Source organism: Ovis aries, chromosome X (assembly GCF_016772045.2).
Source record: "Ovis aries strain OAR_USU_Benz2616 breed Rambouillet chromosome X, ARS-UI_Ramb_v3.0, whole genome shotgun sequence".
In the NCBI taxonomy this organism is placed as follows: domain Eukaryota; kingdom Metazoa; phylum Chordata; class Mammalia; order Artiodactyla; family Bovidae; genus Ovis; species Ovis aries.
Window position 1 is genome coordinate 98261949 of NC_056080.1, and position 12290 is coordinate 98274238.

Consider the following 12290-nt stretch of genomic DNA (forward strand, 5'->3'; position numbering starts at 1 on the left):
CTAGTGAAATCCCCACCCCTTGCCACCGTGAACTCCTCTGTGCTCTCTGAAGATGTCAAATTCCTTCCCACTTCAGGATTTTTGAACATGCTGTCACCTCTGTTTTAAACACTTGATTATCCACCTCTTCTTTCATATCATTTCTATCACAAAGCTCATCAAACCCGTAATTCCTTCTTTGTCTGCCATCTATTAACATATAACATCCACAAAAGCAGGGGCCCTTACCTGTCTTGTTCACCACTATGTCCCCAGCACCTAGCCCAGAGTCTAGCGCTGTGTAAGACAGAAAAAGAAGCTTCTGAAGAAGAATAAATAGGGAGGTTGGGATTAACTATAAAGCATGGAAAAGTGAAAGTGAAAGTCGCTCAGTCATGTCCGACTCTTTGTGACCCCATGGACTAATACACCCCATGGAATTCTCTAGGCCAGAATACTGGAGTGGGTAGCCTTTCCCTTTTCCAGGGGATCTTCCCAAGCCAGGGATTGAACCCAGGTCTCCCTCATTGCAGGCAGATTCTTTACCAGCTGAATTACCAGGGAAGCCCAAGAATACTGGAGTGGGTAGCCTATCCATTCTCCAGCAGGTCTTCCCGACCCAGGAATCGAACTGGGGTCTCCTGCATTGCAGGCAGATTCTTTATCAACTGAGCTATCAATATCAGTTCAGTTCAGTTCAGTCGCTCAGTCGTGTCCGACTCTTTGCGACCCCATGAATCACAGCATGCCAGGCCTCCCTGTCCATCACCATCTCCCGGAGTTCACTCAAACTCACGTCCATCGAGTCCGTGATGCCATCCAGCCATTTCATCCTGGGTCGTCCCCTTCTCCTCCTGCCCCCAATCCCTCCCAGCATCAGAGTCTTTTCCAATGAGTCAACTCTTTGCATGAGGTGGCCAAAGTACTGGAGCTTCAGCTTTAGCATCATTCCGTCCAAAGAAATCCCAGGGTTGATCTCCTTCAGAATGGACTGGTTGGATCTCCTTGCAATCCAAGGGATCCTCAAGAGTCTTCTCCAACACCACAGTTCAAACGCATCAATTCTTTGGCACTCAGCTTTCTTCACAGTCCAACTCTCACATCCATACATGACCACAGGAAAAACCATAGCCTTGGCTAGACGGACCTTAGTCGGCAAAGTAATGTCTCTGCTTTTGAATATATTATCTAGGTTGGTCATAACTTTTCTTCCAAGGAGTAAGTGTCTTTTAACTTCATGGCTGCATTCACCATCTGCAGTGACTTTGGAGCCCAAAAAAATAAAGTCTGACACTGTTTCTACTGTTTCCCCATCTGTTTCCCATGAAGTGATGGGACCAGATGCCATGCAGGAAGTCCATAAAGCATGGAAGGGCCATGTTAAGAATTCATGCAAAATAAGCCAAGGAGATCAGAGATCAGAGATGAGGGTCAAAGAGAGAGAGAAATTCAGATGAATCAGTGGGTGGGGGAGGAAGTGCTAGATTCACTTTCTGGAGCATGAACCAACATGACATACAAATGTTCAGAATATACATGAAGAGAGGTTATGGCTAGAGACAGAGATTTGGGAGCTGTCAGCACTAAGGAGATAAATGAAGCCCTGGGACTAAATAAACTCTAAAAGGGAGAGTGCAGAAAGAAAGGACTGAAATGCTGAAGCTGGAACCCTCAATAAATCCTAGAGTTAGGTGACAGGAAGAGGGAGGGAAACAAAAGAATTCACAATACAGCACAGAAAGAAGAATGCCAATCATGCTAGGAAGAATTTCACAGAATGGGTGTGGTAGTATTTAACGAAGAAGCCAAGGAGGATGGAGACTAGGGAACGGCCATTAGGTTTTTGCAAGAGATCACTGAGCACCTTGCAGAGTCAGATATTAGTGACAGAAGCAATTTAAGTGGTGGAGACTACCAATGGGCATAGATGTTTGTCAGCAATGGGACCATTTGGGATGACATTTCAATTTTGAAAGAAGCTGCTGGTAATATAAGACTCCCAGAAAAAAGTAGCCTGAGTCAAAGTGTGAGGTAATGAAGAAAACATTAGCCTGAAATCACTGCACTCAATCCATTCAACTGCACATTACACAAATAGAAAAGCCAGTAACATACAAGGAGAGAAATCCAAAACAAGACACTGTGCGCAGAGATGGCATGTACACACAGCAACATGGGTGAAATTCACAAACAATCTGGAGGAAAAGAAACCTGATCTCAAAGAAGCCAGACATAGAAGAGTATATCTTGTATGATTCCATTAACCTACAATTCAAAAACAGGACAAGTTAACTGATGCTGTTAAAAGTCAGGATAGTGGTTGCCTTTGGGGAAGATGAGTGGAAAGACGCCCAACAGAGGCTTTGGGTCTGTGGATCATGTACTTTTTATTAACATGGCTGTCAGTTACAGAGTGTGTTCAATGCTGTACACTTATGACATGTGCATTTTTCTGCAGGCATATTTCAGTAAAAAGTTTAAAAACCTCAAAAGCAAACATGAGGAGCCTCATTAGACTAGAATAGTGAGACACTCTCACGCCTTCTTAAAACTGAACTCATTTTTTAGTTCCCCAACCAGGAATGGAACTCAGGCTCCCTGTAGTAGAAGTGGAATCGTGGAGTCCCAACCACTGGACCACCAGGGAATTTCCTAAATAGAACTGAGAGATGAGAGGAGGCCTGCACAGTCTTCTCTTTACTGAAGAGTTGAGAGCAGCAGGTACACAAAAAGGACAGAAACAAGTCACCACCAAGATGCCCAGTTTCTCAGAAAATGTTTGCCTGTGTCTTAAGGCTTTGATTTCTGACAAATTTTCATTGTTAATTTTTGCACATTTGTTGAACCTGGAGGGTTAAAAGCATAGGAAAATGTTTGAAATGTTCCAAACTGACCTACACAAATGATGTGACTTGAGCTAAAACCAGAACTTAAAAAGTGAGGCAGGTAGAGGTGGACCACTGCTTCCCTTGGGCTGGCAAGGGCATAACGCTCTCCAAATTCATTATTTCTCCAATGGGATCATTTTAGAAACCATGCCATTTTTTCACCTGCTTTAAGCGTTCATCTAAACAAGAATTTCCATCACATCTGAACCAAAATAACAATTCCAAATGAGTAATCCTGAGAAGTATCCATCTTGTTCCTCACCTATAATTAAGTATATTGACTTAATCTAATTTTACTAATTTAAAAGTTATTCAAGTCAGTTAATTTTTTATGCCTGGAAGGAATTCAAAAGTGATTACACACAACCCTTACTGTGCTTTGGAACACATCCCTACTGTTCAAAAATATTCACAAGGGATGGTCTTGCAGCTAAGTACATAAGGTCCCTCCAGCTCCCCAGGTCTTGCAATCTTTTATCCCCACAGCATAGAAATGAACATGATGACTTTGTTCCCTCTTCCTTCCATTAATTGTTAATTGATGCTTATTATATTATGGCTATCTCCAAGTCTCTTTGGAGAATCCAAAATATACAAAATGTAATTCTGTGCTTACCGGTGAACAGGAAAAAGATCAAGACCATGATCATCGTGTACCCAAAGTACAAAATGGTGCTTGCAATGCCTGTGATTTTAAGTCTGGCGAAGAAATAGTAAACTGCATAAGCAAAAAAATAAACAGCTGTAAAACTGCTGGTAAGAAAGGCTCTCCACCACCAATGATAATCCTGTGAGAAGAGGTAGAAAAAACAACTTTTTAGATGAAACTCTAACTATACATGGGTTAGTAATTATAAGAGGCAACATAAAATAGGCTCTATAGGATTATGGATTAAAAGAAATAAAAGAGGAAGTTTCAAAAGAAATTTAATTTCATATGTACTGTCTGACTAATGTACATCCTGCTTGGGGCACCCTCACAATGATAAACTCTTGGTTTCCAGGGGGACCATGTGTGCCCTCAGGGACTGTACTTCTAATATGCACATCCTTTCTCTCTAGACGCTGCTTCAGCCCTGGAAGGCTTTCACGTCAGCTTCAGTTTACTGGCCAGAGTTGTGCTGGGCCTAAATTGATGCCCCAGTTCAGGTAAAAAAGGTTAGTAGAGAAATTTAAGATAGATCTTTTTTCCCCCTTACAGTTTTATTGAGATATAATTGATATACAGCACTGTCTAATTTTAAGGTGTATAATATAATGATTTGACTTAACATATCATGAAATGATTATCGCAGTAATTTTACTGAACATCCATTATCTTATATAGATACAAAATTAAAGAAATAGAGAAAAATATATTTTTCCTTGTGATGAGAACTCTTAGGATTTACTATCTTAACAATGGTCATAAAGAGCACACAGCAGTGTCAATTATATTTATCATGCTGTACATTACATCCCTAGCACTTGTTTATCCTATAACTGCAAGTTTGTACCTTTCAACCAATTCCATCTAATTCCCCCTCCCCCTAACCCTTGCCTCTGGTAACCACAAGTCTGATCTCTTTTTTTATAAGTTTGTTTGTTCAAGATAGACCTTTATGGTTAATGGGAATTATTTTAACTGGCTAAATTCATGACCCGTGGAGGCATGACAGAGGTCAATAATCAGGTTAGTCTCACCCTGCCCATGGGTCCTTCCTGATAATAGAAGTACCGTAAAAGCACCATGGTCAAGGGCCAAGGGGATAAACTGTGCAGAAAAGAGTTAACATAGCAGGTCTGAGGTTGCCATCTTTAGAAAGGTCTGCTTACAAGGTTGACTCTTGGCTTAATACTTGGGAATTTAGCATTTAATCATTCCCTGACTGATAAGACTGGTTTTCTATACCTAGACTGTACAAACTATGTGATCCATGGAGAACACATGCTTTCCTTTAGAGTGTCTGGAAAGTTTGGAGTTGTTAGGCAGAGTGTGCCTGTGTGACTAGCTCCCAATAAAAACCTTGGCTATTGAGTCTCTTGTGGGCTTTCCTGGGCAGACACATTGCACATATACTACTGCATTTTTTTACTGCTGCAGAAGGAGCATGCTGGGTGTGTCCCCTCATGAGGGAGAGAAAACACAGGAAGACTGCACATGGGTTTTTTTTTTCCAGGTTCCATCTGTGTCTTTTTCCCTTACTGATCCTGTTATGCATCCTTTTGCTGTAACAAACCCTAGCCAAGAAGATGTCTATACACTGAGTCTCATGAGTCCTTCTAGTGAGTCATGAAATATGTGGGTGATTTTGGGGGCACTCAAACCTTTCTAAGAAATATATGTATGTGTATATATATATAGATCTTATGCCTATTAATGTTTTATTAATGATTGTTACAGAATTCCTATGACAAATGTATCATAGAATGAATGAGTACCTAAGTATAATATGTACATAATTATATATCTTTTACTTTTGTTCCTATAGCTCAAGAAAAAAAATGCTCTAAGACATCATGTATATAATAATCATTCCCTAAACTCTCTTGTCACCTTTAGAAAGTCACATTAAATTACCAAAATAAGAGGGATCTAGGGGGTTTAAGAAAATATATTCACCACTAGCTCAGTTATTCAAAATGACATCAGGAAAAACTGAGGGTGGCATTGGGTAAAAAGAATTATATATGTCCATGGTAACCAAAAGGCAACAAAAAGAAAGAGAAAGGGCCTTTAGCAGCAACCTCAAGCCCATAAAATATAATCCTGGCCTAAGCTACAAGAAAATGTTAATTGTTAAAAAGAAAACATCATCAAATCAGATCTTTTATGTCAGAACTATCAAATCAGTTCCCTGTGTTTTCCTATGTTAACTGAATACTATACAGAAATTATAGTAACTAGCCAGAGAGAAACTGCTTTCTCTTGAAAACTTTCTATCAAAGTAGCGTTAACTTACTGATGAAAGAAAGCAAAGAGGACACATATAGATGGAGAAATAAACCAAGTTCATGGATTGGAAGAATCAATGTAGTGACAATGTGTATACTACCCAAAGCAATCTATAGATTCAATGCAATCCCTATCAAGCTACAACAGTATTTTTCACAGAACTAGAATAAATAATTTCACAATTTGTATGGAAATACAAAAAACCTCGAATAGCCAAAGCAATCTTGAGAAAGAAGAATGGAACTGGAAGAATCAACCTGCCTGACTTCAGGCTCTAATACAGAGCCACAGTCATCAAGATAGTATGGTACTGGCACAAAAACAGAAATATAGATCAATGGAACAAAATAGAAGCCCAGAGATAAATCCACGCACATATGGACACCTTATCTTTGACAAAGGAGGCAAGAATATACAATGGAGAAAAGATAATCTCTTTAAGAAGTGGTGCTGGGAAAACTGGTCAACCACTTGTAAAAGAATGAAACTAGAACACTTTCTAACACCATACACAAAAATAAACTCAAAATGGATTAAAGACCTAAATGTAAGACCAGAAACTATAAAACTCCTAGAGGAAAACACAGGAAAAACACCCTCCGACATAAATCAAAGCAGGATCCTCTATGACCCACCTCCCAGTGTTTTGGAAATAAAAGCAAAAATAAACAAATGGGACCTAATTAAACTTAAAAGCTTTTGCACAACAAAGGAAACTATAAGCAAGGTGAAAAGACAGCCTTCAGAATGGGAGAAAATAATAGCAAATGAAGCAACTGACAATTAATCTCAAAAATATACAAGCAACTCCTACAGCTCAATTCCAGAAAAATAAATGACCCAATCAAAAAATGGGCCACATAACTAAACAGACATTTCTCCAAAGAAGACATACAGATGGCTAACAAACACATGAAAAGATGCTCAACATCACTCATTATCAGAGAAATGCAAATCAAAACCACAATGAGGTACCATCTCACACCAGTCACAATGGCTGCCATCCAAAAATCTACAAACAATAAATGCTGGAGAGGGTGTGGAGAAAGGGAACCCTCTTACGCTGTTGGTGGGAATGCAAACTAGTACAGCCACTATGGAGAACAGTGTGGAGATTCCTTAAAAAACTGGAAATAGAACTGCCATACGACCCAGCAATCCCACGCTGGGCACACACACCAAGGAAACCAGAATTGGAAGAGACACATGTACCCTAATGTTCATTGCAGCACTGTTTATAATAGCCAGGACATGGAAGCAACCTAGATATCCATCAGCAGATGAATGGATAAGAAAGCTGTGGTACATATACATAAAGGAATATTACTCAGCCATTAAAAAGAATGCATTTGAATCAGTTCTAATGAGGTGGATGAAACTGGAGCAGAGTGAAGTAAGTCAGAAAGAAAAACACCAATACAGTATACTAACACATATATATGGAATTTAGAAAGATGGTATATGCGAGACAGCATATATAACCCTATATGTGAGACAGCAAAAGAGATGCAGATGTATAGAACAGTCTTCTGGACTCTGTGGGAGAAGGCGAGGGTGGGAAGATCTGAGAGGATAGCATTGAAACATGTATATTATCATATATGAAACAGATCACCAGTCCAGGTTCGATGCATGAGACAGGGCGCTCAGGGCTGGTGCACTGGGATGATCCAGAGGGATGGGATGGAGAGGGAGGTGGGAGGGGGGTTCAGGATGGGGAACACATGTAAACCCATGGCTGATTCATATCAATGTATGGCAAAAACCACTACAATACTGTAAAGTAATTAGCGTCCAACTAAAATAAATGAATTTTTTAAAAAAGCATTAACTTGATAGCTGCATCAAAATCAAAATGTGTCATTAGGAAAACACAATATAAAAGTGATCTCAAGTTGTAGAAACCATGTAGTTAACACTTAGTTTAATCCCTTTCTCAACAGACTTCTAATTCTAATAATGCCAGTTTAGAAAGCTTCAGATGTATTAGTTTCTTATGTCTTTACCTCAGAACACAAGTGAAAATAACACAGCAGAATGGTAGCTTCAGAACAAGTAATCAGAAGAATTATAAAGACTAAGAAAAGGAAGCCAAACATGATGTACATCTGATGAGACCTGAAAAGAAAAATGACAATTTTAAAATAAGCTTTAACTTAAGGATACACACAGAAAGATTCATCCAACTCTAAACAGCAAACTGTCACACACTTTTCTCACCTTGAGATTTTCATTCCAGACTTCATCTATTCATGTAATATCATCAAATTCATGTAGTATCCATGTAGTATCAAATATATATGTATATTCCCTCACCTACACAGCTTCAGAATTTGGCCATATTTTCTCATCAGAAACAGCATTGCTACTCACCAATATTTGTCTGCTCCTATAATTTAGTTTTCACTTGAAACCCATCAATTTTCTCTATACACATTTGAAAACATGTTTTCTCTTTAGAAACGGAAATGGCATAAATACCAGCAAATGGCATAAATACCAGCGACTATATTATACAACAGAAAACCACAGAATCAAATTTTGTCTCTGGAGGTCTATTAACAGGTAGCTTCTCCAAATTGGTCTTTATAGCACAACACACATAATTCTATTAAATCTACTTTGAAACATGCATCTTTAAAAATATCAGTGTGTAGATTACATTTAGGCCAAACTTCAAAGGAATGAAGTAATTCCTTTCATTATTATAGAGCAAGCTGACTAAATTGGGATAAGAAATAGACATTTCAAAAAGCCTTCTGAAGAGAAGAAACTAGTGAACTGATCAATATTCCATTTTAAAACCTCATGTAAAATATACACCTGGGGGTGAGGATGAAGGATGGGGGTTGGGAAGAATCATCTCTAGAGTTCATAAATATATACAAAGTTGTACACAACAAGCACCCTGGTTTCTCATTGAAACAAAAATTAAATCATCTAAAGAATCTTGGCTCAAACAGTAAAGAATCTGCCTGCAATATGAGAGACCCAGGTTCAATCCCTGGGTCAGGAAGATCTCCTGAATAAGGGCATGGCAACCCACTCCAGTATTCTTACCTGGAGAATTCCATGGACAGAGGAGCCTGGTGGGCCACAGCCCATGGGGTCACAAAGAGAGTCGAACACGACTGAGCAACTAACACTTCAAATAATCTTTCAGTTTTGCTTTAAAAATACTTTCCCATCAAAAACATCTGCAAAATTTGGTTACTATAATCTATTTTACAGCATGTTAAATATTTAGTTGCTGACAAGGTAACAGATTTTACTGCTTATCTTTCAAACAACTTTGACACAGTGCTGTTTATAAAAGGTGGGCAATTAATGTCTATGATTAAACCTAATTTCCTAGGACATCAAAGCTTTGTCTAGAAGATTCTTTTGGGACAAAGTGTTATAAACATGCACAATTGGTGACTGCATTTTATTTTATTGTGCATTTTCACAATCTAAAAATCCCTCCAGAGTAAATCCCACTTGGCAGCTTCCAAAACCAAAATGCTGTCAAAAATCAGGAAGTAAGAAAAAAAAGGGACTTGGAGCAACTGAAATAGCTGTCACAAAGCAGGGGCACTAAAACTGTAGCACTTTAATCAGAGAGCACTGGTTCTTACTTCACATGCATTTCTATATTGGTTATTGGTACGTGTGTGCTCAGTTGTGTCCAGCTCTTTGCAACCCCATGGACTGTAGCCCACCAGGCTCCTCTACCCATGAGGTTCTCCAGGTAAGAATACTGGAGTGGGTTGCCATTTCCTCCTCTAGGGGGATCTTCCTGATCCAGGAATCAAACCTGAGGTTCCTACACCTCCTGCATTGGCAGGCGGATTCTTTACAACTGAGCTACCTGGGAAGCTCCATATTGGTTATTAGGATTCTTAAATTACAACAGATTAAAAGTAGCAGATAAAAAGAGGAAGGCTATAAGGAAAAGGCATCTTGACAGCACAACTAACAGTTGACAGAAAGGAAGATAGAAAACCATTACTTATAGCTCAGTACAGATGAAGACCCCAAATCAGTGTTATTCATGTTATTTTTAGCAGAGAAAATAAATGAAATCTTGCATGGGAGGCCAGTATGGAAAACAGATACAAATCAGAGCTTTCTCTTCCATCTTTAGGTACCTCCCTCCAAGGGACACCTCCACTCAACCCCCTGCAAAGTCTCAGAGAAGTATGGTTTGAGACCAACTTTTCTGAGTCACCTGGGACGGATTAAAAAGAGGCTATTAATTTTCAAAAAGGAAACCTTTATAGACATTTCCATCCAAAAGTGGCTTTAAAATGTTGTAAATTAAGTCTTAGTTTCCTAGGAAATTCCCTTGGGTCAGATTGCTATTCCCTGGATAAAATAGGGTAGTACATGAAGTCTTACTATACCAGAATTCGACCTCGACATATAGGAAAATTAATTTATTAAAAATTAATATTTTGGAGATTAAGAAGATATGAATACCTATGGCTGATTCACGTTGATGCTTGACAGAAAACAACAAAATTCTGTAAAGCAATTATCCTTCAATTAAAAAATAAATAAGCTAAAAAGAAGATATGATACTCACCAAATGCTATTTAGAATAAAAAATAGTTGGATAAAAATACAACCAAAAGGTAAAACGCCACCGATGATGATACTAAAAAGTGGTCTTCTAATGAAATCCTGGTGAGGAATATGACGAGGAATCTGGTTTGTACTAACTGGATAGTCAAACTGCTCGAAAATAAATCAAGTGAAAATCAGAATGAAATAAACCTGAAGTAAATTTATACAGACAGCATCACAATACACAATCTTGAATCTGAACATTTTCAAGAGCAGTTATATGGGCAAAGGCTAGACCAATGGTGTGCAATAGAAATATTATGATGCAAGCCACAAATGCAGTAAGTATCCAGTTTCTTAGTAGGTGCATTTTAAAAAGGTGGAATCAACTTATTGATATATTTTATTTGATCTAATGATCTAACATGCCCAAATAGTATCATTTACATTTGTGACCGATATAAAATTATTAATCAAGATATTTTATATTCTTCTTGTTGTTTTTCTAAGTGGTTGAAAACCAGTGTGTATTTTACACTTATAGCACGTAATTCAGACTAGCCACATTCCAAGTACTCAAAAACCATAGTTGTTGAGTGGCCACCATATTAGATAGGACACAGCTAAACAATAAGGATGTTTATCTTTCCTTACACATTTCAAGGGAGATATTGGACAAAACTTACTAGTGACTGTTTCAATGTAAAATAATATACGACATCAAAAAATTCTCTCTTAGAATTTGTCTAATAATTTATCTCTGAAAATTTGTCAATAGTTTTCAGAAATTTTTCTTTTTCTGCTCTATGTGGAACTCCACTTCCTGTTTTGTCTTGTCTGACTTCTCCCATGCAAATTCACGCTGCTGCTGCTGCTAAGTCACTTCAGTTGTGTCCGACTCTGTGACCCCATAGACAGCAGTCCACCAGGCTCCCCCATCCCTGGGATTCTCCAGGCAAGAACACTGGAGTGGGTTGCCATTTCCTTCTCCAATGCATGAAAGTGAAAAGTGAAAGTGAAGTCGCTCAGTCGTGTCCAACCCTCAGTGACCCCATGGACTGCAGCCTTCCAGGCTCCTCCATCCATGGGATTTTCCAGGCAGGAGTACTGGAGTGGGGTGCCATTGCCTTCTCCGGCAAATTCACGCTATGTCCTCATAATACAACCCTTTTGTAGTGTGGCCTCATTTAGTCTTTTTGGTATACTGTTCCTTTTCCCTATATGTTGAATAGGCTATCTTTAAATCTGTAAACCGGGTGAGAAGATACAAACTATTACACAGAGAATGGATAAACAACAAGGTCCTACTGTATAATACAGGGAACTATATTCAATATCCTGGGCTAAACCATAACAAAAAAGAAAAAAAAAAATCCGTCAACAGAACCATTTCTTGGATTGTATCTTGGCTTTCTTCCCCCAACTATATAATCTCATCATTTTTCTGACTTTCTTAAAGTCAGCCTCCCTATAATATATCTTTTAAATTTTGCCCATCAGAGAGAGAGGGAAAATATAAACAACCCATAAAATATGAAATACGTTAAAGAATGTCTTTTAAAGTGTTACTGTCTTTCATTTAAAGTTTGTAAAAATCTTTTATCCCTAAATGATTATTCTTTGTCATTTTATCCAATGGTACATCTTCCATTTCCTGTATAGTCTATTCACACTGAGGTATTATTTCAGACATCATTCAATGGTCAAAAGCAGTATTTTAAAAGTTTACCTTTTGGAAACTTCCAACGTATGCACCCAAAAATGTTAATGGCACTGAAATTCCAAACCACAATGCAAGGATTCCTATCAAGGTACCAAATGAGATAGCAGATGACGACCCTTCAATCCAAAGAATTAAATTCATGATGAAGATGTCAACAAAGACCACACTAGGGAAGAAAAACAATCAGAAAATGTTACAATTTCAGGAAAATGTTATA

At 38.4% G+C, this 12290-nt stretch overlaps 1 protein-coding gene across 7 annotated transcripts in view; it reads right to left on the reverse strand.

Moving 5' to 3' along the window:
* LOC101116968 (transmembrane 9 superfamily member 2-like) overlaps window positions 1-12290 on the reverse strand; it is an 84280-nt gene that overhangs the window by 14088 nt on the left and 57902 nt on the right. For 6 of the 7 annotated variants that reach the window (XM_042241682.2, XM_012107250.5, XM_042241683.2 and 3 more), the window contains 4 exons: window positions 12080-12239; window positions 10370-10518; window positions 7809-7920; window positions 3484-3655 (listed from right to left, as the gene is read on the reverse strand). In XM_042241682.2, the coding sequence (XP_042097616.1) occupies window positions 3484-3655; window positions 7809-7920; window positions 10370-10518; window positions 12080-12239 (593 nt within the window). The remainder of the gene's footprint in view (window positions 1-3483; window positions 3656-7808; window positions 7921-10369; window positions 10519-12079; window positions 12240-12290) is intronic. The other variant, XM_060408006.1, reaches the window with a different exon arrangement.